This window comes from Watersipora subatra, chromosome 3 (genome assembly GCF_963576615.1).
Source record: "Watersipora subatra chromosome 3, tzWatSuba1.1, whole genome shotgun sequence".
NCBI lineage: Eukaryota > Metazoa > Bryozoa > Gymnolaemata > Cheilostomatida > Watersiporidae > Watersipora > Watersipora subatra.
The window spans coordinates 75,156,009-75,183,268 of NC_088710.1; the positions used below are offsets into that span (position 1 = coordinate 75,156,009).

The following is a 27,260-nucleotide window of genomic DNA, read 5'->3' on the forward strand; positions in this document are numbered from 1 at the left end:
TGTCAATTCATACACTTTGTACTAATTGTTCTTTCCAGATCATGTATATACATGTAGTATACTCTCTTTCTCTGTTTTATTTTGCAGCCTCTGCTCCATCGTTAGAGCAAAGCCTACACCAAATGCGAGATTAACTGTTCTGCCCAATTTAAAATCATGTACAACCTTGAGAACAATAGCTGTATACAATTGCACATTATCAACGTTGTAATTGTCTTGCTTTGTTTTTGTATCTATTCATCTCACGGTAATACAAGCGTGTCTGTCTTGTTGCCAATAGCAGTGAGCGAGCAAGCAGCTTGCCCAACTATCCACACCCTCTACATCGATGTGCTACAGCTAAAGCATGAAAAAGACAAGCAAAGGACAACTTTTACAAATGTATTCATTTATATTCCAAAATATAATTGCATTGAAAGATGACACAAGTTTGTGTTGTAAAGCAGCCAAGCGGCATATCAAACACTTGCGTAACAAATCAGGCTAACACCTTACATAAAAATAATGAGATGATGCATTTTATTTCTTCGGGTTAATTATATACATGCATGTATCGTGTATTTACATACATAGCGTACCGTGATTAAAAATAGAAATCTAATATAGAATACAGAAATACAAGCCCGAGAGCCGCTTGTAAAAGGTCACATCGTGTCTAACTGAGGAGCGCTATGGAAACATTTAAAGGCAGTGAGCTGAATAGAGTTGAGAATAGAGGTAAGGCGGAGACAAGAGCTATGTGAGGTGCTGGCAAGCGCTTTAGGCCTACACACCGGCACTCAACAGGGCACTCAACAGGGCACTCGACAGTCTTCAATAATAAAATAATATCCAAATATCATCAACTAATACTAGTCCCATACAGAATAAAAATGAGCAGGTGTGTCAATAACTTATATGGAACTCATTAGCTCGGGGATGCAACACATTCAGTGGAAAAATGTTTAGCTATCGGATGGAAAGAAAAGGGAGCAACCGATTGGGGAGAGAGTGATAGAGATGAGATACAGGTGCATTGACTAGACTAATAGGTTGTTAGCTTCCAGTCTATTCCTAGAGCGGAGACTATTCGTGCACTTGACCAATCACAGACCATCAGCTTCCTCGCACCTCTACTATGTGCCTCAGAATATCACGAAAAGGCTATAAAACAAAAGAAAAACAAGTGAGAGAAATCATTTTGAAGTGAATTGCAGGTTAGAGAAGCTAATTAGGGCCCATGTTACATGAGCCCTAGACCCATTGCCTTCACCTCAATACCGCTAATTAAATTTAACACTAAATTTACTCTCAATGCCAGATAGTTAGAGAGCGAGACGAAGGGCCAACACTCCCTCTCCTCTCAGGCTTATTCAACGCACCAAGCCTGGTACTCGCTAGACACCACTTGCAAGCGGTATTCACGGGATGTGTATGTGAACCTTCACATAAAAGACACTTATGCCGTCTCTCTCATGTAATTGGCAGCGTTTAACATTGCTCAACTATTATTAATGTGAGCCGCACTCACATCGGACAGACGGACACACTCACATCAGACAGACGGACAATGGCTTTATGAAAGTAGTTACATTATATGTATCTGCTGAAATAAAATAAATTTTCAATATTCCAAACAATTTATAATATACTTGTTATCAATTTTTAGCAATTTCACTTTTTCTTATATTTCATAGCCTACCAAAACTCAATTGATTGTACACAGTTTATATGCAGAATACTACTAGTTACGGTGAGTCACTACTAGTAACGGGGTACATCATGTTCCACATACATATAAAAGCCCTCTTGTTGCTATGTTTTGTGGACAGCTATATTGAATAGTACAATTAATGCACTTGTCGACTTGGTCATAGAAATTGTTGTCATATTTAAACGAGTACAAGTATATACACACTTTGTACACACAACTGTAAGATTGCTATAACTGCTCCAACTACCAATACTGACTTATAAGCGATTAATCTATCTCCTTACATGTACATATGTATGTATTTACTATATAGATATACTCGTACTCAGATCTGGACACGCACTGATGTGCAGATGTAAGTAAGACGACTCCTTCACATGACTGTATGTGATTGATGAGGGCACATTTACATGGATATAATACGTACATTTACACAATACGTACATTCTAGAAATAAATGACATCAGCTTTCTTGCCTTGGCTCGTAGCCTTGCTTCCATTGTTCTTCGGGGCCTTCTTAGAAGACTCGACCAAGTTCATGGGTAGCACACTTTTGCTATGTCTGTTAGAGGCTGCAGCCTTGCCAGCCGACCCTCCGCTGCTAAGCTTGGAAGGAATTTGCTGCGAAGCGTTGTTGTTACTCGCCTTCCTCAAGGACACTTGCGAACCACTTTTTTCAGGCTTTCCTAAGTTGCCGGCTGAGCCAGTTTTGCCTGGCCTGTCGGGAGACGTACCTAAATGCTGAGCTCTCATCTCTTTCATATTCAATGGCTCTGTCAGGCTGGCTGAGTATTTGCTGTCTACGAACATCTGAGGATTGTCAAATTCGACGAGCTCAGCAGAATGAGACCGTTTGTGGATATAGTCAGTCGTGTCTGGTGACTTCATAGCCGCAGCACTCGTGTCGAGGGCTGTGCTGCTCCCATGAGGTGATAAGTGTGGACTGGACGAAGTTGATGTCGTAACATTTTCACTGGCTGTGTAACCTTTGACCTGGTAAAAGTCTATCTGCTTTTGTAAAGCTTCCTTCTGACGCTGTAGCTCCTCCCGTTCCTTTTTTAGTTCATTCTAGAAAATAAAAGAGCTAGACTAGCTCAAAGTGGATATGAGCCCATGACTCATCGTCTGCGGTCAGCGCTAACACAGGCAGCAAGAACAGTATCATAGGGAGTATAAGAAGTGTAGGGGGTATTGTAATCACTCCGATATCTAGATGGTAAAGCACAACTACATGGAAGCAGAGAACAATCTTTAACCACACTCATCTCCTTTTCCACACTCGTTCATCAAGACTTGTTTTATCAGGATCGTTAGCTTACCTGAATATTTAAGTTTAAAAATTATCTTTCCACAAAATTAGCTCATTCTATGATAAAGAAAACAAAGCAATTTTAATACCCAAACAAACAGTAAAAAAATAAACTCTTTTATTTAAAACAAAAAGATTGTACAGCAGCAACTTATAAATTGGAAGCCAGAAAGATATATAGACAAAAAGATATATAGACAGAGAGATATATATATATAGACAGAGAGATACACAGACAGAAAGATACATAGACACGGAGGTACGTAGAGTGGGAGATATATAAAGTGGGAGATACATAGACTGGGAGATACATAAACAGAGAGATACATAGACAGAGAGATATATAGACCGGAAGACAGACAGACAGACAGATACATAGACTGGGAGATACATGGACAGAGAGATACATAGACTGGAAGATAAGCAAACAGAGAGATACAGAGACGGAGAGATGCATAAACAGAAAAATGGACAGGCAGATAGAAAATTGTACAAACAGAGAAGCATGGACAAACAGAGATCTGCAAAGGCAGAGAGAGAGATAAACAGCAGACCTGTTGATGCGCCACATCGGCTCGTAATGATTCCATTTCCAATCTCTCTCTCTCTAATTTTTCTTTTAAATTTTCCTTCTCAGACTCAAGGATTGCCCTTTCCTTCGTTAGTTGTTCCTGGAATCACCATAAAATAGACATAAGAGGACAATTCACACAATTTGCTTACGAAATGCACCAACTGAACCAACTTAAGAACACTAATTTAGACAACAATAAAACACAACCGTGTGACACAATAAGTTAGCTTTCTCTGTCCTGGTTTTGTGGTATAATGGGAGGACAACTACAATAATAAGACAACTCATCATTGGATACCACTATAGTTTCCAGCAATTACGACCCACTGCAGCTACCTCTGCTCACTGCAAAGCACTGCAAAGGATAAAGCAATGACAGTTACTTACATGTCTGTTCCTGATGTCTTCCATCTGCTTGTTGTGCCGAAGAGCTGATTTTATCTCTTGCTCGTGCTCAGCTTTACGAGAGCGTACTGTCACATCAGCGAGTTGCTGTTTCATATTCTCCAGCATGCTGTCTTGTTTGTTGACAACAAGCTAAAGTAAAGTAGGCTCCACCATTAGTGTAATGCCGCTAGCTCGCTATACGTTAGTCGCAAAAATCACATCTGTTAGGAGTATGTTTCAATGGGGCTAGTACATTCATCAAGCCAAGTTGTCCCGCTGCGGACCAACAGGTATTTCAACAATAATTGCACAGCCTGCGGGACTTTTAAATAACTTCCGCCTAGCTAAATTCTAGAAATACTTGTTAAAAACTCTTAATAAACTATCGGCAGAAATAAGGGAAGCCAACTTCCCATGCTAAATGCAATGTTTAACTCCTCGCCCAACTCTGGAGATCAAATGCTTGAGAAATTCATGACTTGGGCTTCGTGCATTTCAATAAAAGGATGCTCAAGGTTTGATCGAGCATTCATGTTAAATTTAATGAGATACAATAAAATGCAACTATGTAATATGAGAAGTTGCTTTTTCTTGAATTGATACTGATTATAAAGAAAGAGAAGACAACTTTTAACTTCATATTACTAGCTAGCGATGGACGATCGGTTATAATACGTTCATGGCCAGTTCAGCAAATTGATCCATAAATTTGTTAAATGAATTGGCTAAGCACGCAAAGAACGGACTCAAATCTTGCTGGTAATTTCAGAAACTACGCGCATATAAAGAGAGGCATAGGATAAAGAAATACGTACAAGAATGCCATGCAGGTACTCATTCAGCTGTGTCACGCACTGAGCTTGTTCCCTGCTAGGAGGAATAATCGCTGTGATGGCAAGCATACTCGACATGGTCAGAAGCGAATCATTGCCGCTGTCTGTTTCTTCCTGACGACTAGACATGCTGCCGCTGCTGAGAATTTGATGGAGAATATTAGAGCTTGAGCGCCGGTTGACAGCAACACTGCGTGACGTCTCCTGGCGTGAAGAAATCAATATTGAAATCAGAATGCAATAACACAATGGTGAAACAAATAGAGCGATATGTAGTAGATACAGATGAAGTCGGTGTCTCAACTATAAAAGGTAGGTTAAATAATGGGTAGGGTATTACCAGTAGATAATGGGTAGGCCGGCAGACGACAGATTACAGGTATTGCAAGAAATAAGAAAGTAATAAACCTAACTGGATGCTACAGATATTATGGGAGACAATTTCTGAACATTACCGAATATGTAGATGATGAGCGAACAAGCAAATCCTACAAAGAACCAGCAACGCAAGTGAAAACAACTCCATAAAACAATTGATAATAGCACACTATTAGCCACTTTATAAAAATACATAAAAGCAGATACAATACTGCTGAACAGCATAACACAAAAAGGCAAGAAATCTCAGAGTCTGGTGCCTAATAACATGCAAGGACAAACAGCATCTTGGCCAGCAAGGAGACTCACAACTGCTCCCTGAGCTTTCCCCAGTTCGCAGAAGCACTGACACATTCTCACAGAAGAAGCAAATACAAATGATGCAAGCGACATGCGTTCAAACAAAGACGGGCTAGTAGACTGATACGGACTAGGACAGACCGGCACAGACCAGTACATATGCAACAGATGTAAGGAAGAAAAGCTAATAATCTCTTGTCACTCAGCAGCAGTTGCTTGGGTAGGCAGCTGCTTGGGGTCAGGTCATACCCGAAGGCTCGTTGCCCTTCGCACCGAAGAGTCAAGCGGGTAGTTACGGCCCAAACTGGCAGTGCTACCTCTGCGCCAGATCTTGGATGTCTTAAAAGATGATGGCTATGGAAATGAAAGAATCACAGTGACTAGAGTATGTGCAACTTGGGATAAGACAGAATGAGTGGCTGAACAGAGCAGAGCTCATCAGCAATGGGAACAAGTTAACCTACAAGTAGGTGAAGTATGTTTGCTTATCTTTGTGGCTCAACTCCCAAAAACTCTCAAAAACTCCCAACAACTCTCAACAACTCCCAACAACTCCCAACAACTGTAAACAGCTACATCATAATACAATGTTTCAAATGGTAGTAAAAGTCACATCTTGCTCATACCAATGCCCCACTTACAACAGCAAGTAATAAGAAGAAACAAAATAGAACTAAATGTATATGTGAGACTTACAGTCTTGGAGTTAGGCTCCGCCTCACCGTCTCCATCGCTGTCCTGCTGAAGGTTGACAATGCTCGGGCTACAGTTCTCAGAGTCTCCATTGTCATACACACTTTTTGAAGATACTAGAAAACAATACAGAAATTAAAACAAAAATGCAACTAATGAAAATAAAAGGGTGGTGCTACATCTGCTATAATTAGAGGCATGTTAAGGAGGACTTGTTAAGGAGAGGTGAGCGAGAAGGACTTGGTGAGAGCAAGGAGAAATGAGATGTGATTGAATGAAACTTGCCTGAATCGACTCTCAACCATCTTGGCAAATTATAATGCACGTCTCCAATCATATTTGTTTGTGTAGAAACTGAACTAATTGGTCTGCTACTGAGATCAGGCTTTCCTTTGGAGAACTTATTCTGACGGTTTGTCTTACGAGCAAGACTGAGCATGGAACGAGGTGAGAATGATAAACTTCCCTTCAAGAAATGAAAAGGGGATCGAGAAGTTTTGAAGTTTAAGGTAGCCGACTTGAAGAGCGTCCGTGTAGCTTGTTTGCAAACAGATTTCAGCCCCGCAGAGCCATCTTGACTCGCGTGATCTAAAATCTCAGATAATTCTGGCACAATGCTTTGCGCATCACCATTCAAGTTCTTGGAGCTAGAACTAGCCTCTATAGATGGACTCTCTGAAGAGAATTTGGACAGTCCTATGAGATGTGTGCCTTCTTGAGTCAGGCAACAAGGAAACAAAATCATGACAGAGATTTTACTCTCAACGAATGGTAAGACCGCCTCAAAGTCATGCCTCCTGATCAGCGAGAGCCTGGCCTTCTGGAGACTAAACAGGTCGAATATCGTTTTGATTCTTCTCAACGGCCATCCTGGCCACCCTCGTGTGCTGAAAGTAAAGGAGTGAGAGAGTTGCCTCTCAGATGTGTTCACAATGTCACATGTACAAGTATCTGGCAATGCAGCTTCTAGCAAAGGAGTATTTACGACTTCATCTTCATCGCAGAGTTCACAACTTAACTGGCTCATAGCAGACGCATAACTCTCATCACTCTCCATGCTTTCGACTTTATCACAGGTGATAAGAGAGCTAGTAAAATCATTGTCATCCGTAGGTAGCCTTAGGGTCTCCTCTCTATGAGCCAAGGTATCTTCTTGAAATAAACTTAAGGCTTCCTGTTCTACGGGGGTCAGAGGAAAGTTTTGCATAAGTGTATTGGAGACGGCTGGGGCGGTTATGTTAGCAAAAAGAGGTTTCCTATAGACGTCGGTGAAAAGTGTATCAAAATCCTCTTCAGTCGTAATGCAACGGGGAGCAGAAAAAGAGAGAGATGTGTTTGTCTGTGGAATGAGAGGCAAGGAAGTATTTGGAGACAGCAGATGAGAGTGTATGGTAGGATTGTTTGCTGTACGTTTGGTTGCTAAAGATGGAAAATATGAATAAGGTGACAAATAGTGTAAGAATGTAAAAGTGACACATCAGATCTGTAAAGTGAAACTTTGCCTACACAGTTCTAGACCAACCTGGAGACTTAATCTCCTGGTCGAAACCATTGAATGTCTCAGCGCGCTTGGGGAGGGGCAGTTGCTGGTATGTTGGACTGTGTCGCTCTCCAACACTGCTCCAGCTTCTGCCCAAGTTAGTCGCGGCAGGAAGTGTTTGGTAGAGAGATGCCAGCATCGAAGCCTCATCTAGCGACAGTTTTATCAGCTCGCTAGCGCTTTTCAACTCACCATCATCATCATACGAAGACTTGATCTGCGTGAGGAAAGACAGTGACAGGAAACACTAAGTATCGATGGACAGGATTGGCAGTAGAGGATAGTCAGCAGTTGAGCGACTGTAACTGATCAATGAAATGGTGTAAAAGTTACTCACATTTTGAAGGACGCCACCGTAATCATAGACCTGCATGATGTCGGCAATAATTGAGAATCTTTCTCTGCAGAACTGCTCAAGCTCTTTGTCTTTGTAGTCGAGTATCTCGACATACTCCCTCAGCTTACCGAGTTTGCCTATTACTTCTCTGTGTTCTTCCTCCGTCTCATTGATCACTCCCTCATCTACATATGACAATATTATACATTCAATAATTCTATACATTCAACAATATTATACATTCAGCAATTCTATACATTCAACAATTCTATACATTCAGCAATCTTCCACGTTCTACAGCGCCATGCATTCCAGGACAGACAAATGAGCCGTCAACACTCGACACTAGAATATATAAAAAGTAGCAAAGCTAGTATTTGAAGAATAATATTGAACATTGGTGCATACCTTCCTCAGGGCTCTCGTTGACAGCCTTCCTCAAAATATCAATCCAGTCTCGCCTGTCTTGGGATGACTTGCACACCAATTCATACATCTCAGGGTTCTCCCTAGATTGACGGATTAGGTATATGCCTCGGTTGTCCTTTGTTGAACCCTTCTCTCTCACTATCAGGTTTGTGAGAGGAACAACGCTTGGCTGGAGTAGACATTAATATTTAATGGTTACAATTCAAACAAAGAGAAAGAGGGCCTAGTTTGATAATCTGTGGAAGACTTATTTTAATTTTTTGGCAGGAGAGAAAAGGTACTCTTGCTCAAAATAACAAAAGAGCCCAACTCCTCACAATAATGAAAGAGTACATCAGGTGAGAAAGAACAAACATTCAGAGCAAATGAATGTTTTACCTTATTATCCTGAGTAAAAAAAGAGTACTTCTTGTCGGTTTCTTGGAGGAATAATATCACATCTGATAGCACCACAACAAGCATCTCTACCTCCTTTTCACGAGCATTCCTCCAGTATAATACTCCTTCATGTCGCAACTTCCTGCTTTTAGCTGTTAGATCAGATTTCTACAAAGTAACAGTAACTGCAGTGTATTATTTGAGGGCGTTGACATGGGATGACAGCTAATCGGAGGTGTCGACATGGGATGAGAGCTGCTTGAGGGTGTCGACATAGGATGACAGCTACTTGAGGTTGTTGATATGGGATGAGAGCTACTTGAGGGTGTTGATATGGGATGACAGCTACTTGAGGGTGTTGATATGGGATGACAGCTACTTGAGGGTGTTGATATGGGATGACAGCTACTTGAGGGTGTTGATATGGGATGACAGCTACTTGAGGTTGTTGATATGGGATGAGAGCTGCTTGAGGTTGTTGATATGGGATGACAGCTACTTGAGGGTGTCGACATAGGATGACAACTACTTGAGGTTGTTGATATGGGATGACAGCTACTTGAGGTTGTTGATATGGGATGACAGTTACTTGAGGGCGTTGATATGGGGTGACAGTTACTTGAGGGTGTTGATATGGGGTGACAACTACTTGAGAGTGTCGACATGGGATGACAACTACTTGAGAGTGCCGACACGGGATGACAGCTACTTGATGGTCTTGATATGATATGACAGCTACTTGAGGGTGCTGACATGGGATGACAGCTACTTGAGGTTGTTGACATGGGATGACAGCTACTTGAGGGTGTTGACATGGGATGACAGTTACTCGATGGTGTTGATATGATATGACACCTACTTGATGGTGTTGACATGAAATGACAACTACTTAAAGGTGTTGACACGGTGTTAGATTGCCATAATATAGCTTAAATAAAGCTAACTTTGCGCTATCTATTCTAATATAGCTAAATATTTTAATACAAGTTATGCTTTTGTTTAGCTATTTATTAAATAGCCATAGCTAATGGTTATATAAACTAGGTCTGGAAGGCAACAGTGCAATACATACTGTGAGAGTGAATAAACCACATCTTGTGTTATTATTCATACAGGTAACAGTTATTACTGTTACACTTTCCTTGTTGTCTCTACATGTTAATGCAAGACATACTATGACAGTGAATAAGCCACATCTTGTGTTATTATTCATACAGGAACATAACAGAAGTTATTGGCGACAAGGATGGGATATTCTTGAGCAGTACAACTGAGATTCTTACAAGCATATAATCCAGAAATCTAACGCATGGGATGATAGCTACTTGAGGATGTTGACATGGGATGACAACTACTTGACGATGTGGACAAACCTCACAAATGTTGATAGTGTCAAATGTCAAATATAGAATTGTTGCCCCTACAACCTACATTATTAAGTGAAGGATGACAAAGATACCTTAAACTTTTTTGTTTTGTCATAAACAGCCATCGATCGAGCATCCATTCTATTGTAGATCTCCATTAGCCTCAGCTCCTGATTCCTGCTATGGATGGAAACGTCAATGTGATCTAAGATTTCTTTATTCAGATCCAAGCCCTTATGCAATGTTTCTCTGTCGGCTTTATCTTTGCTCTCTAAAACATTACGCATAACCATGAAATAATTGTAGGCGCATAACCATGAAATAATTGTAGGCGAGTAAACATGTCTATTTTAATAGGCTAAACTAGTGCTGGGCACGGGTAATAAAACTCGTTGAACTCGAGGGTTTATCTTCTCTTCGATCTTGCGGGTTCAGGTTTTGACTTGCGAGTTCGGGTTTTGGTATACGAGCCCATCGACTAGAATGGACAAAAATGTGGTCTATTGCACCCTACGCTCTAAACAATGTTTAATAACCCGCCTATTAACCCTTTGAACTCTGTCAATGCGTGTCAGTAACCCTGGACAATCTATCCAACGATCCGAAGTTTTTAAACTTTTATTATACATGTATATATCTGAACGTGCTCATAATACAATGATATTTGAGAAAATACTAGTAAAAAAAGTCGGGCAACCCACAGCAAATTTCATCAAACAGAAAAAAGCAGTACTTTACCATTATGCGGGCTAAAACTAAAAGTTTGTACGATTTAAAAAACTCGTTAAAACATTTACAATAGCATCGTGTCCATTGAGCACATGTTCATAGTTATTTTATGACTCAAATATACTGAAGAATTATAATTAGTATTATAAAATTCTTTACTTGCATCACAATAATTTATGACCTACCAACAAACGAGTTGTATCGATTTTGTCAAATTATCAAATAAAATTTGTTATTAAAACGAAGGAATTATGTAAAGATATTTGAAAACTGTTACAAATGGAAGTGAAATTTCTGGTCTAATATCTTGTGTAAAAATTAATTTGATTGGTTCATGCTGTTACAGCGCATCCTCGAGATACGATCACCCTGATATACGATTTTTCACCTTACGAAGTTGAACATTGTGAGATCTTCACCTCGCTATACGAATTTTATTTCACCATACGATTTTGAGAAAAGTTTTGCCCGAATTAAAATTTGGCGGTCGGTGTGCTCATAACACACGTCGAAATAAAAAGACACTGAATATAGTTTGCCGAAAACATTTTCAGAATGTTTAGAAGAGACATGATGATCGACTTTTCTTATGTCAGCATTCCGCGTGGAAAATTTTGTGTAAAATACACAAGCGAGAGCAAATATTCATATTTAGCGTTATAATATCTTTTACTATAAACTTTTAGTCAGCATACGTATATAACTACAACTATCTACATTTAATTCGTTAGCTATGGAATCTGAGACCGATACAAATGTTACAAAACGATGGAAAAATGATTTCTATGTCAACAACGTTGGATGTCGTAAATAAGAAGGCACCCGTATGATTAACATTGTCAAGGAATATGATCGCAACCAATCAGCGTTTGCAATTATTATTAAAACAAGAACTCCATTAAAGCAAGCACAAGAAGGAGCTTACGACTGAAGATTTGAAGGAGTTAGAAGGCCATGCACGCGATCAGCATTCAAAAGGAGCAACCATTTAGTAAGGGCGAGGAAGTAGAAGATACAGAAAACCCCACGTTGGCAGATATATTTCAAGTGTTTAATTTACTGATGTGGAGTGGTACATTGAAACAATGCATGTATAATATATATTATTTATCTCTTGTGTGGCATGTTTTTCACATTTTATTTGCTTCTTTTTGATTTTGTTTTATTTTCTTGTTTAACCATGTTTTTGCAGGTAGGCTTGTTATCTCCTACGTGAATACAATTCGTCGTATGCATGTAACTCATATAACTAGCTACTCAAGATAGTTGATGCATTCACATTACTTTCTGAGACTTGTTAAAGCCCTGTCCTCTAGGGTATAAATACATACAAACTTTGTATGTATGGTTACATTGATTCTTGTGCACATTTCATACAAGAAAAACTACTGTAGCACCTTCTCTGCTCCTTCTCCTGCCTCCTTCTACTGTAGGATCCTTTTACAAGCGTTAGCTAGCTAGCAGTTTTCTGGAATGCACCAGCATTTTTTTCTTTTAAACCAGAAGAAAAATTGGACAGGACTAAACAACTTCTTTTAGCCTGCTAAAAATTCCATTTCATTACGTATTAAATTAATCTTCATGTGTACAGCAACATAATTAGCATTGATATGTTTTTTTCTTCTCTCTGCTTTATTCGCTACATGTACCAGCTAAAGTCATGTTACTCCAAAGGTATTTTCTTTTCGGTAACCATTAAATGGTCAAGTGTGTGAGAGGCTGCTTTTGATAACTGCATCGCTCGGCCTTTCTTATTGAATTCTGGTTGAAAAAGGTTTCAACCAGACACGCTAAATTTTATAATAAAAGTGAAGACAGAAACTTATGAAGGATAAAATTTCAAGATAAAAAGTTGAAATTCAGTAAAATAGTTCAAAATACATACTAAAACTTAATTTTAAGTGTGAGTTTGGCAAGCTAAGCTTATTTGAAGTGAATTCAAAGTTTATGTTATGCGTACCTTTTGAAGGTAAGAACTTCTTACCGTACGATCTGCATTTGGTACGCAGATTACAACTTTGCATTTTACAGTACTGCAGATTATAATCACTAGGTCTACTTAATACAATGCAGTTGTAGCTAACTATAGTTACTAAGGTTAACATACTATTTTGTTACTAGTTTTCAACATGTACAGCATTTTTATAAAATTTTGGACGATTTTTACCTTTTTTCATTGTATAATCACAATGGTTTCTATACCTGGACATACGATTTTTCCGCCATACGATGCCAGCCTTGGAACGGATCTCGAGGGTGCATTGTACTTAGAAACAGCTTTTGTAAAAAAGCCCGTTTGAATGATGGAATTCCGGCCGATAGAGATTCTAACACACCCTACGCAATGCTGGAAAACCGACAGTTCAAACTTCAAAGGGTTAGAGCTGCGAGCACGAATATAGGTCGATAAAAATAGTAAAAAACAATCAATAAATTGAATAGAATTATAATTGCACTGTAAATTTGAAAATGTCTGAAGTTTGGAAATTTTAGACATAAAACCCGTATCAACAAACCCGATACCCGAAAAACCCGTTGGCCAAGAAGTACTCGTGCGCAGCACTAGGCTAGACACACTCATTAAGTCATTTCTCGAGAAAATCTATGTTACATAGGTGGTGACAGTAACATGTGACCAGTTGAAGGGCATTCAGGCTTTACTAACTAATGTGAATACAGGATCTTATTACAATATAATTCTTTCTTAGACTGGCTCTTAAAAATACTCCCATTCCTTTAACAATAAAGGAGTTGGCCATTTCGAGTACTAATCATATACATGATACTGCTCTGATCGGGTGAGCTTTGAGTAAGGCTATAGAAATACTAGCTTGGTGCTAAAATAACACTTAGTGTTAACCTTGTGTTAACCTTATGTTAACATAGTGTTAAGTTAGTATCAAGTTAATGTTACGTTAGTGTTAACCGAATGTTAAAGGTTGACTTGCAACAAAATTCACATTACAGTTATTTGATATCAAAAGATTCACCATGTCTTACTCTGTTGTGTTGTAGGTGCAAAATATGTGGGAATGTGATTACAAGCTCTTAAAAGCTCAAAAACGAAAAGCGGCCGTAGATTGGAATCTCTTTATGTCTCTGACGTAATCATGAAATTTATTTATTGTCTTGTCACGTGATGTTCTCACGTGACTAGAAAGGCCAATAAAAAGGTCAATATAAAACTTATCATAACACTAGTTTATGACAAACACTTCGGGTTTTACCGAAGACCACGTATCAAATATAGATGCTCGCTACTTTACAGTTTTGTTTCGGTTTGGTCTAATCGGCAAGTCATAGTCTGATCATGTGACCCATACTTCGCAAATAATTTTTGCAGCACTTTTCGATTATCACAGGTGACCAACAGGCTCGTCATGATTATCAGACAATGATATGTACTTATTCGAGGTAAGGCTAAAAAATTAAACGAATTTTTACAGTAAGTTATAAGATATCACTGCTAAAAGTGAGTAGTGACCGCATCACAATGACAATAAAATAGACGCGTAAGAACAATAGACATGGTTTTATTGAATGCGTGAAGTATATTTGTGAAAATATTTCGACGAATAAGGTTGTATGAAAGTGTAAACAGAAACCATCTCCCACAACTACGTCACATTTGAGCCGTTTTGGAAAGAGAATCCAAACTACGGCGGTCTCGTGTGGCTGCGATTAACTGTTCGTTTTTGAGCTTTTAAGAGCTTGTAATCACATTTCCACATATTTGGCACCTACAACACAACATAGTAAGACATGGTGAATCTTTTCATATCAAATAACTGTAATGTGAATTTTGTTGCAAGTCAACCTTTAAGTTAATGCTAAGTTAGTCCTAAGTTAGTAATGTACTAGTTTAAGGATATGAGTGCATCATTGTACACCACCAACCTACCTTTAGAATTTTTGATGATGTTCTCAAGCAATGTCTTATATTTTGTCATGCGCATGGTGACTACAGTAACAAAGTCCTGTACTCCTCGTCTCTTTGTACATGATTTATGACTCACTCTCTGTGCCAAAACAAAAGCAAGACATGTTCAAGTTGCATACAAAGCATTTTTAAAACAGCGTCTGCCTCTAAAGAGGGTCGTGAGTGAATATATTGAAGACATTTTCAAACCGTCGAAGGCCAATGGTGATTGCGCATACACACAATAATTTCAAGTCAGTGAGTGAGAAAAGCTACAACTTTCTCTTCTACGTAATAGAAATGACGAATACAGCGCAGCAAACAGCTATTCTCTCACCTTTATAAAAGATTGTAATTTCCTATCAGTTTTGTATAAATGCTTGAAATAATCTACACCCTCTTTGTGTCTGCTGCAGAAGATGCCGTAGGCTCGCTTCATCCGCTCACCGGGGGTACCGCCAAAGTGCTCCACAATAATGCTGCCTACAAAGAGACAACCGCTGCAAACACTGACGTCTTCAATGAGAATGTTCTCTATTAATATCTTATGACCAAAGTTTTTAGCAGGCTAAATAATGACCAAAAAGCTCCACCCTTTCATTACGGAAAATCATTAGCTTACACTAAGGCTTGCTTATGGCATCCACATGGACACAAAGGTTTGCTTGTGGCATCCACATGGACACAAAGGATTGTTTATGGCATCCACATGGACACAAAGGTTTGCTTGTGGCATCCACATGGACACAAAGGTTTGCTTATGGCATTCACATAGACACAAAGGCTTGCTAGCAGCTTTATGAAAACCTTCATAACAGACGATTAGAGATATCAGAATCGCCCCAAATTACACCACAATTAATCTAAAAATTTGATTATCATTTCGCAAAACAAAAACCATTATAGTTGGTTTCCTTTAGAATCTACCGTGAAATATCGCAATCACCAATTTTTCATTTTCGGTTTCATATTCACTTTCATTTGAGAAAGGAAGGCTAAGTATATTTGTGAAACAGAAGACAGCAAAATTATTCAATGTTCAACATCATATAAGGCTAATAGCAATATTATTCAATGTTCAACATCATATAAGGCTAATAGCAATATTATTCAATGTTCAACATCATATAAGGCTAATAGCAATATTATTCAATGTTCAACATCATATAAGGCTAATAACAATATTATTCAATGTTCAACATCATATAAGGCTATATAGCAATATTATTCAATGTTCAACATCATATAAGGCTAATAGCAATATTATTCAATGTTCAACATCATATAAGACTAATAGCAATATTATTCAATGTTCAACATCATATAAGACTAATAGCAATATTATTCAATGTTCAACATCATATAAGGCTATATAGCAATATTATTCAATGTTCAACATCATATAAGGCTAATAGCAATATTATTCAATGTTCAACATCATATAAGACTAATAGCAATATTATTCAATGTTCAACATCATATAAGGCTAATAGCAATATTATTCAATGTTCAACATCATATAAGGCTATATAGCAATATTTCTAGAAGTGATCTCCAAACACTCTCCAGACGGCCAGACAATTAAGAATCTTCCTTCAAGCATATTATTAACACTACCGCTAGAAAATAATATATTAAATTATTCTGGTACAAAATGTTGCACTGAGAGAAACATTGTGTAAATTTTGTATTTTTTGCCATCTTTATAGCAAAAAACTGAACCAATGTCAATAGGAACCTTTTGACTGAAATTAATTTGTGAGAACAAGCAAAAATACTTGAGAGCGACAGAGTTAATAGACCCGTCTGCAGGCCTCCGCGCAAACATATATTTGAAAATTCTTCGCTTGCCAACTACAAAAAGGAATATAATTAGTTTGAATCTAAATGTAACCCTAATGACTGGCTGCAATAACTCAACTCCCCCAGGCCTGGGGGAGTTGAGTTATTTCTGGTTGGAAGGCCTGGGTGGAGAGCCTGGGTGGAGAGCCTGGTTGGAAGGCCTGGGTGGAGGGCCTGGGTGGACGGCCTGGGTGGAAGGCCTGGGTGGAGGGCCTGGGTGGAAGGCCTGGGTGGAAGGCCTGGGTGGAAGGCCTGGGTGGAAGGCCTGGTTGGAAGGCCTGGGTGGAAGGCCTGGGTGGAAGGCCTGGGTGGAAGGCCTGGTTGGAAGGCCTGGGTGGAGAGCCTGGTTGGAAGGCCTGGGTGGAGGGCCTGGGTGGAAGGCCTGGGTGGAGGGCCTGGTTGGACGGCCTGGGTGGACGGCCTGGGTGGAGGGCCTGGGTGGAGGGCCTGGGTGGAAGGCCTGGGTGGAGGGCCTGGGTGGACGGCCTGGGTGGAAGGCCTGGGTGCAGGAAGACGTAGAGCTGATATCTCTAGTAGTAACCTCAGATAGTCTTACTGTTATTACTGCTTACTCATTCTAATAACTTCAGGTCTTTATCTGACGCTCACCAGTCGCTCACCAGTCGCTCATCAGTCGCTCATCAGTCGCTCATCAGTCGACAGAGAGAAACAGTCGCTCATCAGTCGACAGAGAAAAACGCACTCTAAGGGCCAATAAAGGAGAAGCACATTCTAAGGACAAATACAGAACATCGTAGAACTGGGCCTAAGTTTACTGAAGTCGCTTACCAATCTGATCGATACTCTTGTCTGGTTTCCTATCCTGTTGTTTGACAAGGCTGCTAAGGAATGCTTGGTGGAGATCTATCAGTTCATCGAGCTCTGGAAAGATTCTCTTCACAGCAGCATCAGACATGTCACACTCGTCCCTCATGCCACGAGCAAAAACCTTCTGCATGATCCTCAGATTTAGGCAGTATTGCTTCTCGGTGGCTATCAGCTCTTCAAAGAAAAACACGAATATGGAGAGCTTGAACGCTTAGGCATCTCTACCGGTACACATGAGAGAGTGACAGAATAAATATAGGAGAGCAAACCGAGTGTTGTCAGTGGCCACTCTACATTCTCAGAAAAAATAGCAAGCGACTGCATGTACATGTAGGTAGATCATATGAAAAGTAAGAGCTTACCCCAGATGTTATCCTGTCTTTGCACATATTTCCCCTTGTAGCTTTTTAGCAACTTTTTATCGATTGTCTCGCTCCATGATTCGTGCTCAACACCACGCATAGTTAATTCGGGGTCATCCTCGTACTCATCGTCTGCATTACCATCATCAGCGAGCGACTCCATTGATGGCGAGTACGAGTCAACGATGCTAAAACAAGATGCAAAAACATAAAAAATCACTAAATTTGGTAATGATGCCCAACTATGTTTGACTTTGAACTAATATCTGAAGATAACAAAAATTTCAAATAGACCAATGAAAAAGAGCTAAATGGAATGAACAAACTATTACAAAAATGAAACAAAGAAAGTCCTGCTATGAAGTTTAATAGCCAGTCCATACCTGGGGCTGATCATTCCTTCTCCGCTGTCGTGTCTGCTAAAAAGAAAACAAGAGAGAATGTCACCTGATCCCTATACATTTTTCTAGGGCACTCAGATGACTAGAGACAGTACAAGAAATTCAGCAAGTAGCCGTGCAAGTGGATTAACATTGGTAGTTGCAAGCGCTTAGCTAAAGTCTGTGCAAAACAATCTTGAAAATGAAACAAGCAGGCTTGTTCAACTCTAGAAAGTTAGAAGGAAAAAGAGCAGCATTCCTGAAGAAAAAGAACCAGAACATTCTGACATACTCGAGGGGAGTCTTTCGATATCCGAGCAACTTTATGCTTTCTCCGATAGGTGACAGAGCTATAGGATCGCTACTGGAACAAAAAGTAACTGAAATAGAGATGATGAAATAGGAAAAGCGCCGAGAGCAGGGCAATGGAGAAGGGAGACCTTGGCCTAAGAGTTAGACAAGACAATGTTAGAGTGGGGAATAGAGCGGACGAGCACAATTTCTATAGTCCCTGTCAAAGGCATATATATATACTAGCTTCTTCAACCAGGTAGAGCTGAGCTTTGTGATACCTGTATAAGCATGCCAGAGGGCAATTCAAAATATGAAAGCGAGGCAACCAGCCACAAGACATCTTCTCCGAATAGCAGCCATACAGACGATGCCAAACAAGTCTCATGCTGCCTATGTCAGTCAGTCAGTCATCAAATGGAGGCTGACTGAGGTAATCACTGTTATGGTTATGCTACCTACGCAATAGGCCTGCAGCTGCTACAATGGCAGTTGGCTTAAAACCTATCATGAGCGACTAGCAACCTGTCACAATAGCAGTTGTCACTGCATGCTACAGGTGGGCTGCTGTGAGCTGCTCAAACCACTCATCCACATTCGTCCGACTTGTCTGCATTCACTGACGATCTGCGTCTTTTGCATAGCTAATGCATTGGCAACATGTTGGCAAAACATTGTCGACGCGTCATTTCGAAACGAGCACATTAGTCTAAGTCAGTACAGATAAAACTGAGACATTTGTGATTGGTAAAAATAATTTATTATAACAATCTCGATCCAATTTAGTTACATCAAAGATTGGCTTTCAAATGACGATGGGCATCAGAGTTTTACACAACTATTCAAATGACGATGGCATCAGAGTTTCACACAACTATTCAAATGACGATGGCAACAGAGTTTCACACATCTATTCAAATGACGATGGGCATCAGAGTTTTACACAACTATTTGTATATAAACAAAGATATTCTTACTTGTAACAGATATACAGAAGCCACTCACATAAATTGGCACATTTTATGAAACATTGCAGATAATTTTGTTCAGTAAATAAAGATATAATCTTTTTTTCCATAGTTTGAATGTATATCATGAACCTGAAGTATTTCTGAACTTGGCTGTTTTAGTATTAACGTGTAGCATTTTGTTTAGCAAATTATAGCAACGCAAACAGCTCCTTAAACTTTATTACGATCCCAAATCGCTGATGATCCATCTTACAATACAAATATCTTGACATCTCAACAACGATACAGGAGAATCATCAAGGTCGTCATGGCCTTCACACGACTAAGGCCAATTCTCATCGGTCAATCTCTTTGTCTGCCCGACGGATAATTTAGTAGCGTTGGTATGTGTAGCCACAGCATTTCATCAGTGGGTAGATAAGCCTTAAGATAACTATTTTACATTATGGTTTACTAGTGAAGAATATTACTAGTAGTTAGTAGTTTGATGGCCCCTTCAGTTCTCAGCAGGGTGAAACGAAAAGAGATCCAGTGAATGAAGAATGAAGTAAAACTCAAAAAATGAATTATTTTATCGGCTGACAGGCTAGGTGGAAGAACCTACGCAAAGAATAAAGATAAAAAGCTTTTTGGCTTCACAAGAACACGAGCAGGCAGTCAGTTCAAAAACTTGTGGATTGACTGTCTGTTAAAGTAGCCTAAGCGATAGCAGTCTAACTTCTGATGCTTCAATTTTGCATTCACTATAAAATTAATTTTGGTTGTTTGTTTCTAATGAGTGGCACCGGTTCATAGCCAAAACATATAATTTTGATTTAGCTATAAAATATGATGCATCCTCTAATTGCGCGTGTCAAGGTGACACTAGAAAAATAGCCTGAGTTAAGGGACTGATTTAGGCTGATTTAAGGGACGAAACTTGAAACATCGAGCTTAAACTGAGGTGTCTTTGAGAAACACCAACAGTTTGCATGCGTTATTCTCAGGTTGAAACAGAATTTGCACAATCAAATTAGAAGTTGCCTGCTCTTTTGAAAAACCAAAAAATGGACAAAGGGAGATGCAACTCCACAAACCCTCTACTGGACCATACCAGACTGAAACGTGTAAATAAGATACAAGAGAAGTACTGAGATTGTAGCCTCTCTAGACATGAAAGTTGTGAGCTACACAAAAGCCATGATTCCAGTCATGCATGAAATACTATATTACTAATAATATGCTTGCCAACTTTAAACTGCATGAATTGTTTTTTTGGCACTGTCACCGGTGTCAGCAGTTTTATACCTGGGCCCACTATGCTGTCTTTCATATACCTCCCATAATCTACGCAGAAAAGATGAATGTTTTGTAAAGTAAACAAGCTCGGAATTTCCAGCTCGTAAGATTTCTAGAGATCATGAGTGAGCTAAAGATGACAGCAACTTCTTGTGAGCACCTGTCAGTTGCACTCATGGCAGCTTTCATGATTAGTTATAGTGAGGCGTAAGTGAACTGCAGAAAGGAGTGACACAAAACCGACTAGCAACATAGAGGTAGCCTCTGTAGATGGCAAGCATTGAGGTGAGTGCGAGAAATCATAAGTATAAAAGCGATTGCTGTAGAAAGTGAACATGAAGGCACCCGGTGTGGAACATCTGCATAGACACCTTATTGCCAAATATAAAAGCAAAGGGAAGCGATGTAAACCACACTGACATAAGCATTCAATCAAAACAACATGCATAGAGGTAATCTGAGCCCACCGCAAGCATAGAGGTAGCCAATACATAATGCAATAATGAGCAGAAGCTCTAGAGTCTAGACACTAAACAGAGATAAGCTAGTTGAATTTTGCGAACCTAAAATTGCAATTGCCTGCGCACAACTGACAATATCCTGAGACAAAGGTCTCTCTCTCTCTCCCACCCTCGCTCTCCCCCCCTCTCTCTCTCCCCCCTCCCTCCCTCCGTCTTTCCCCCATCCCTCCCTCTCTCTCAGACAAATATTAGACTCTTAGACAATATCTACATACACTTTGAGTGTTCATGTCTCAATGTATCCATGAGAGCATGTAGACACCACACAGACTTAGAGTGTTCATGTCTCAATGTACTCATGAGAGCATGTAAACACCACAAAGACTTAGAGTGTTCATGTCTTAATGTATTCATGAGAGCATGTAGACACCACACAGACTTAGAGTGTTCATGGCTCAATGTATTCATGAGAGCATGTAGACACCACAGAACTTTAGCTAGAACTAAACAGCCAAATCGTGCTCTCAGCTTTTATCTGGTACAAAATCAAATCTGATGCATTTTAAAACAAAGTTTGAGGGGTTAGACACGATTTGAAAATGAGGCGGAAGGACTTGTAGAATTACACAGTTCCCTTGAGTATTCTACAGATGTCAGGCTTTACCACGATACAGACTCACAGCTACACCAACAATACTTAAATTTGTGTAAAATCTTTCGCAACACATATTTTATATTATAAATAGTTTGATTCTAAGGAGCCTCATTCTATGGCATTTGAGTTAACTGCTTTGTTAGTCTGAGTGCAGCCTTGCCAATGCAAGCATATCAGACGGACTATTTTTATTCTTGAAAAAAATAGAGAACTTATAGTTTTTTTTATTTAACCAACTCTTGCGGGAGCTCATGAAGTCTCATGTTCCCAATGAACAGAGAGAGAGAGTCCTAACATTATACTTGGTAGCATCAATCTAGGACCAGGTTGGGAACCGATGCGTTCGAGAACCGAAGCGTTCGAGAACCGAAGCGTTCGAGAACCGAAGCGTTCGAGAACCGAAGCGTTCGAGAAAGGAGGTTCCACTGTAGTACAAAATAATTCTTAGATGTTTAACCCTTTCGTTGTCAGCTAGTCAATAGCACCCACCTGTTGCGGCACTTTAAGGTTGGACCTTACGGCGTTACTAAAATTCATTGTTTTATTGAATAGCAAACAAATTCCTGTTTCGAAATACTTAAAAAATTATGTTATAGCTACCTACTATCATGTTTATAAATCCTATCGAATTCTAATTTACCATCATGGAAGTCAAAAAACACCCATAAATCATTGAAAAACGTAGTCACGTGATTCATAAAATTGGCTGCATATGAAAGTGCTTTTTACCTTTAAGAATTATTCAATTTTTAATTAAAATTAATTGTAACAATGTATAAACTATTTAAACAACTGCATTCTAGTTATAGTTGCTATGGTCAGGCCTGTATTCACTGGTTGCAAGTTGGGGCGGCTAATGTTAGGCGACTAATTATGAACACCTGGGGGTGTGGAGGGGCGGTGTAAGCCCCCCCCCAACAGGTTTCTCTCAGGTAGGGCCACCAACCGGACCTCTCATGTGAAGTTTAAAAGAAATTTATCGGAAAGTATCAACATTTTTCTATTTTTTGAGACTTGTTTTGTTTTAGGTGATGTGACTGCCGGGACATTTTTAGATTAAAATAGGCAAAACTTACGCTCAGAAAAACAACATCTTTTTCTTTTGAGCATTTTAACAAAGATCAATTTTGCCGATTTTATTTTAAGTTCATCCGGAGGTTTCCACGCTTTCGAAGGGACATGGCCAAGCGGATGTTTAGTAAAACTTGACCTTTTGCAAACCTTTATAAAAGTCGTTAACAAGAATCTTTTGCCGCTGATGATAATAATGACGCCTAAGAACTACTAAAAGTTGATGTTTGTCTCTATGGCTTGGAATAAAGTGATATTCTCCAGCGATAAAAACCAATAAAAAGTAAATGATGTTGAGGTCGAGTTATCTGAAGCAATTTATCATTGCGTGGGAATGGACAAAAAAAATCCGTTCGAGTTAACGTCGTGTTTGAGATGAAATGTTACATTTTATCCGAGGGCGAGTTATTCGAGTTTGACTGTACTTAGCCGCGGAAAATTCCTAAAAAGTTGGGGCGGCTCAGCCGGCCAGCTGCCCCAGGAAATACGGGCCTGGCTATGGTTAAACTTGCTACGATCAAATCTGATGTTCAAAATAAAGTGTCGTAACAATATTTAAACAGATTTCTGTAAACAGTAACTTCCTTCTTGCATTCCGAGCTGATAAATGTAAGGATATTGACTACAATAAATGCGAAGAAGCAAGATTTTAACCATTTCTCGACTCTATGAGGACCATTTTAACCATTTCTTGAGTCTATGAGGACCATTTTAACCATTTATCGACTCTATGAGGACCATTTTAACCAATTCTCGACTCTATGAGGACCATTTTAACCATTTATCGACTCTATGAGGACCATTTTAACCAATTCTCGACTCTATGATGACCATTTTAACCATTTCTCGACTCTATGAGGACCATTATAACCATTTCTCAACTCTATGAGGACCATTTTAACCAATTCTTGACTCTATGAGGACCATTTTAGCCATTTTTCGACTCTATGAGTACCATTTTAACCATTTCTCGACTCTATGAGGACCATTTTAACCATTTCTCGACTCTATGAAGACCATTTTAACCATTTATCGACTCTATGAGGACCATTTTAACCATTTCTCGATTCTATGAGGACCATTTTAACCATTTCTCAACTCTATAAGGACCATTTTAACCATTTCTCGACTCTATGAGGACCATTTTAACCATTTCTCGACTCTATGAGGACCATTTTACCTAAAATTGAATGATCAGCATAGCAGTCAAAACATTCGCACTATACCATACTTACCATACAATCCATACCTACTATACAATCCATACCGTACCTACCATACAATCCATACCATACCTACCATACAATCCATACCATACACACCATACCATCCATACCATACACACCATACCATCCATACCATACACACCATACAATCCATACCATACACACCATACCATCCATACCATACACACCATACAATCCATACCATACACACCATACCATCCATACCATATACACCATACCATCCATACATACATTCATACCATCCATACTATACACACCATACCATCCATACTATACACACCATACCATCTATACCATATACACCATACCATCCATACATACATACCGTACATACCTACCATACCATGCATACCATCCATACCATCCATACCATACCTACCATACATACCATCCTTAAAAATACCATGGGCTAGTTTTAAACACAATGGTTAACAAACATTCTTCCTGGTTACTTAAAGTTGGTGAAACTATTATTTAGCCTAAGAATCCTAGTTTATTTGAGCAGAAAACATACCAGCGTCTCAAACTCATGGAACATATAAAGCTTGGAGTTGGCTCAAAAATAATGCTAGCTTTCTAAGTCTGCCCTTAACCGCAGTAGTAAAACCATTAGACAATGATTTTTTTTAACAGTAAGAGACAAAAATGACAATCATCAAGTAGACAATCAACAATGATGAAAGTTTAGTGTTGCTAGAAAGTCAGCCAGCAAAAATAAAGTGTTGAGTGTCTAAATTTATTAATCTAAATTTGCTTATTTTGCTATTCGCAAAATTCAACTATAGATAACCCTGAGACATAGCACTATAGATAGCACTATAGATAGCACTATAGGTAGCATTATAGGTAGTACTGAGCTGATAAATTGGAATTCATACAAAAGTATGCTTGGATACTGGATAATAATGGATAGAATTTAGCATCAGTTCTGCAAATGAAAGTATAAAAATTTGGCATTTAAACAGGGATGGGCAATTAATTGATACGAGGGTGTTACAGATACCAGAGGATACAGATGTTTCGTGATATGAGAAACATGAATTGCAGAGGGCCACCAACCTTCTTTTATTTAAACAAAAAACAAGATTCATATAATTTCAACAAATAACAGAAAACCATCAGTGTTGATTCAATCAGTTTTAAACACAATGACCAACATGTACCTACCATGGACTTTGACTTCTATCAACTTTTATAATTAGATTATATTTTATGTTTATATGGAGTGTGACCTTGCTAGCATAGCTTGCCACCATCAACATTTGCCCACATACAGAAATTCATGCAAAAATAATGTACAAAATTACGACGTACCACTTTTTAAATTAATGTTTCAAGTATCTAAATGAAAGGAACAAATAATTATTTTTAAGTTAAAAGTCTAACCTCGGATGTTTGATATGCAGTGCAACTTCAGGATACGATTACCCTGATATACGATTGTTTCACCTTACGAAGTGGAACATGATGATTTTTCACCTCACCAAACGAATCTTTTTCCACTATACGAATTCACCAAAATTTTCGCCCGAGTTTAAAATTAGCAGTCGGGGTGTTTATTACGTATGTCAAAATAACAAAGACACCAAAATGCTGTTCACCGAAAATATTTTCACAACGCCTGAAAGAGACACGATGACTGTTTTCTCTCAGTTCAGCAATTCTCGTGTGTAAAGCGGTAATATTTTCCCTTCAAAACCATTAGCAAAGTTGGAGCCGTGATCCTTCTTACAAAAGTTCTAGTGGTCAGACAACTTCCCTTAAGCTGCTAAGAAAAATCCACATCATTACGAAAACAGCATCATTTGGGTTTTTTGCAGAATTAGGTTGAAAACATTTTAAATGGGTCCGCTAAAAGTTATAGTGAAAGTGAAGACCGAAACTGATAAGTGATAAAACTTTAGTGATAAAAAGTTGAAATTCAGTAAAATAGTTATAAAAATACATACTAAAACTTAGCTTCAAGTGTGTGTGTTCAGTAAGCTAAACTCATTTGAAGTGAATTCGAAGCTTTTGTTAAACGTCCGTACGAACGTCTTTCTTTAAAGTAAGAACTTTCTATGGTACGTATCCATACCATCCATAGAAAGTTCACAGACAGGCTCACAGACATTGTAACTTTACATTTTAATGCAGATCATAACCAATAAACTCACCAAATACAATAAAGTTATTGTAGGTAACTATAAGTTACTAATGTTAACATACTATTTTGTTACTATTTTTCAATATGTGCAGCACTTATTATATAATTACTATGGTTTATATCCCCTACAAACGATTTTTTCACCATATGACGCCAACCCTGGAACGGATCAACATCATATCCTGAGGGTGCACTGTATGTTGTTTATGATGGGCTTCCCATGGTTATATATTATAGATTATATGTTATATATTATAGTTTGCCCAGACGTGCTTTGAAAACCATAGTATCATCGTTATTAATTTATCACACAACTGCTTTCAAAGCAATTAAAACCATCTGTTCCGCTCACGATTTGTTCTACACGCCTCATATATCTTCATGTACGAATGATTGAGAGAGAATGCCGGGAAAGAAGAGGTAGCAGACCCATAGATGGGTCAATAGAACCATGAAGCGTTGATTTAAAGTGGGGAGGAATAACCTCACAACATTGATAATAGCTCTCTCAGCATACAACAGCCTTGGCCACTTACCTCGCCTGTGTCGTCAGTGATTGCACTAGTGGACCCTGCAAGAGAGAGATACTTCTATTACACTTAATAGAAGTATACTACACGGAACCCTGGCTATGGCAGAGATAGCATTGCCTCCTAGTAGTATTCATTAAAATGCTTATGACAACTTACGTGTTTCACTCAGTTGCTTGGAAAAAAGAAGGTATGATTGGAGGTGAAATGTTATTGAAATATAAGAAGCATACATGTGGGCGCTAAGCAATGTGTTACGATTTAATGCATCGGGTATAACAAATTATATCGAAACAAAATAATCTGGAACTATTCTCAAACATGGCCGAGAG

General features: G+C 38.9%; 1 protein-coding gene across 10 annotated transcripts in view; it reads right to left on the reverse strand.

The window, feature by feature from the left end:
- Positions 1–365: 365 nt before the first annotated feature.
- LOC137390211 (rho guanine nucleotide exchange factor 2-like) overlaps positions 366–27,260 on the reverse strand; it is an 87,338-nt gene continuing 60,443 nt past the window's right edge. For 4 of the 10 annotated variants that reach the window (XM_068076513.1, XM_068076509.1, XM_068076517.1 and 1 more), the window contains 18 exons: positions 26,935–26,969; positions 18,571–18,642; positions 18,282–18,317; positions 17,899–18,086; positions 17,498–17,710; positions 15,204–15,349; positions 14,849–14,966; positions 10,311–10,489; positions 8,852–9,019; positions 8,453–8,642; positions 8,045–8,229; positions 7,690–7,924; positions 6,171–6,283; positions 4,779–5,000; positions 3,964–4,113; positions 3,557–3,673; positions 2,138–2,761; positions 366–1,143 (listed from right to left, as the gene is read on the reverse strand). In XM_068076513.1, coding sequence (XP_067932614.1) covers positions 2,141–2,761; positions 3,557–3,673; positions 3,964–4,113; positions 4,779–5,000; positions 6,171–6,283; positions 7,690–7,924; positions 8,045–8,229; positions 8,453–8,642; positions 8,852–9,019; positions 10,311–10,489; positions 14,849–14,966; positions 15,204–15,349; positions 17,498–17,710; positions 17,899–18,086; positions 18,282–18,317; positions 18,571–18,642; positions 26,935–26,969 — 2,988 coding nt within the window. In that variant the 3' untranslated portion in view covers positions 366–1,143; positions 2,138–2,140. The remainder of the gene's footprint in view (positions 1,144–2,137; positions 2,762–3,556; positions 3,674–3,963; positions 4,114–4,778; positions 5,001–6,170; positions 6,284–7,689; positions 7,925–8,044; positions 8,230–8,452; positions 8,643–8,851; positions 9,020–10,310; positions 10,490–14,848; positions 14,967–15,203; positions 15,350–17,497; positions 17,711–17,898; positions 18,087–18,281; positions 18,318–18,570; positions 18,643–26,934; positions 26,970–27,260) is intronic. The other 6 variants (XM_068076514.1, XM_068076510.1, XM_068076516.1 and 3 more) reach the window with 3 other exon arrangements.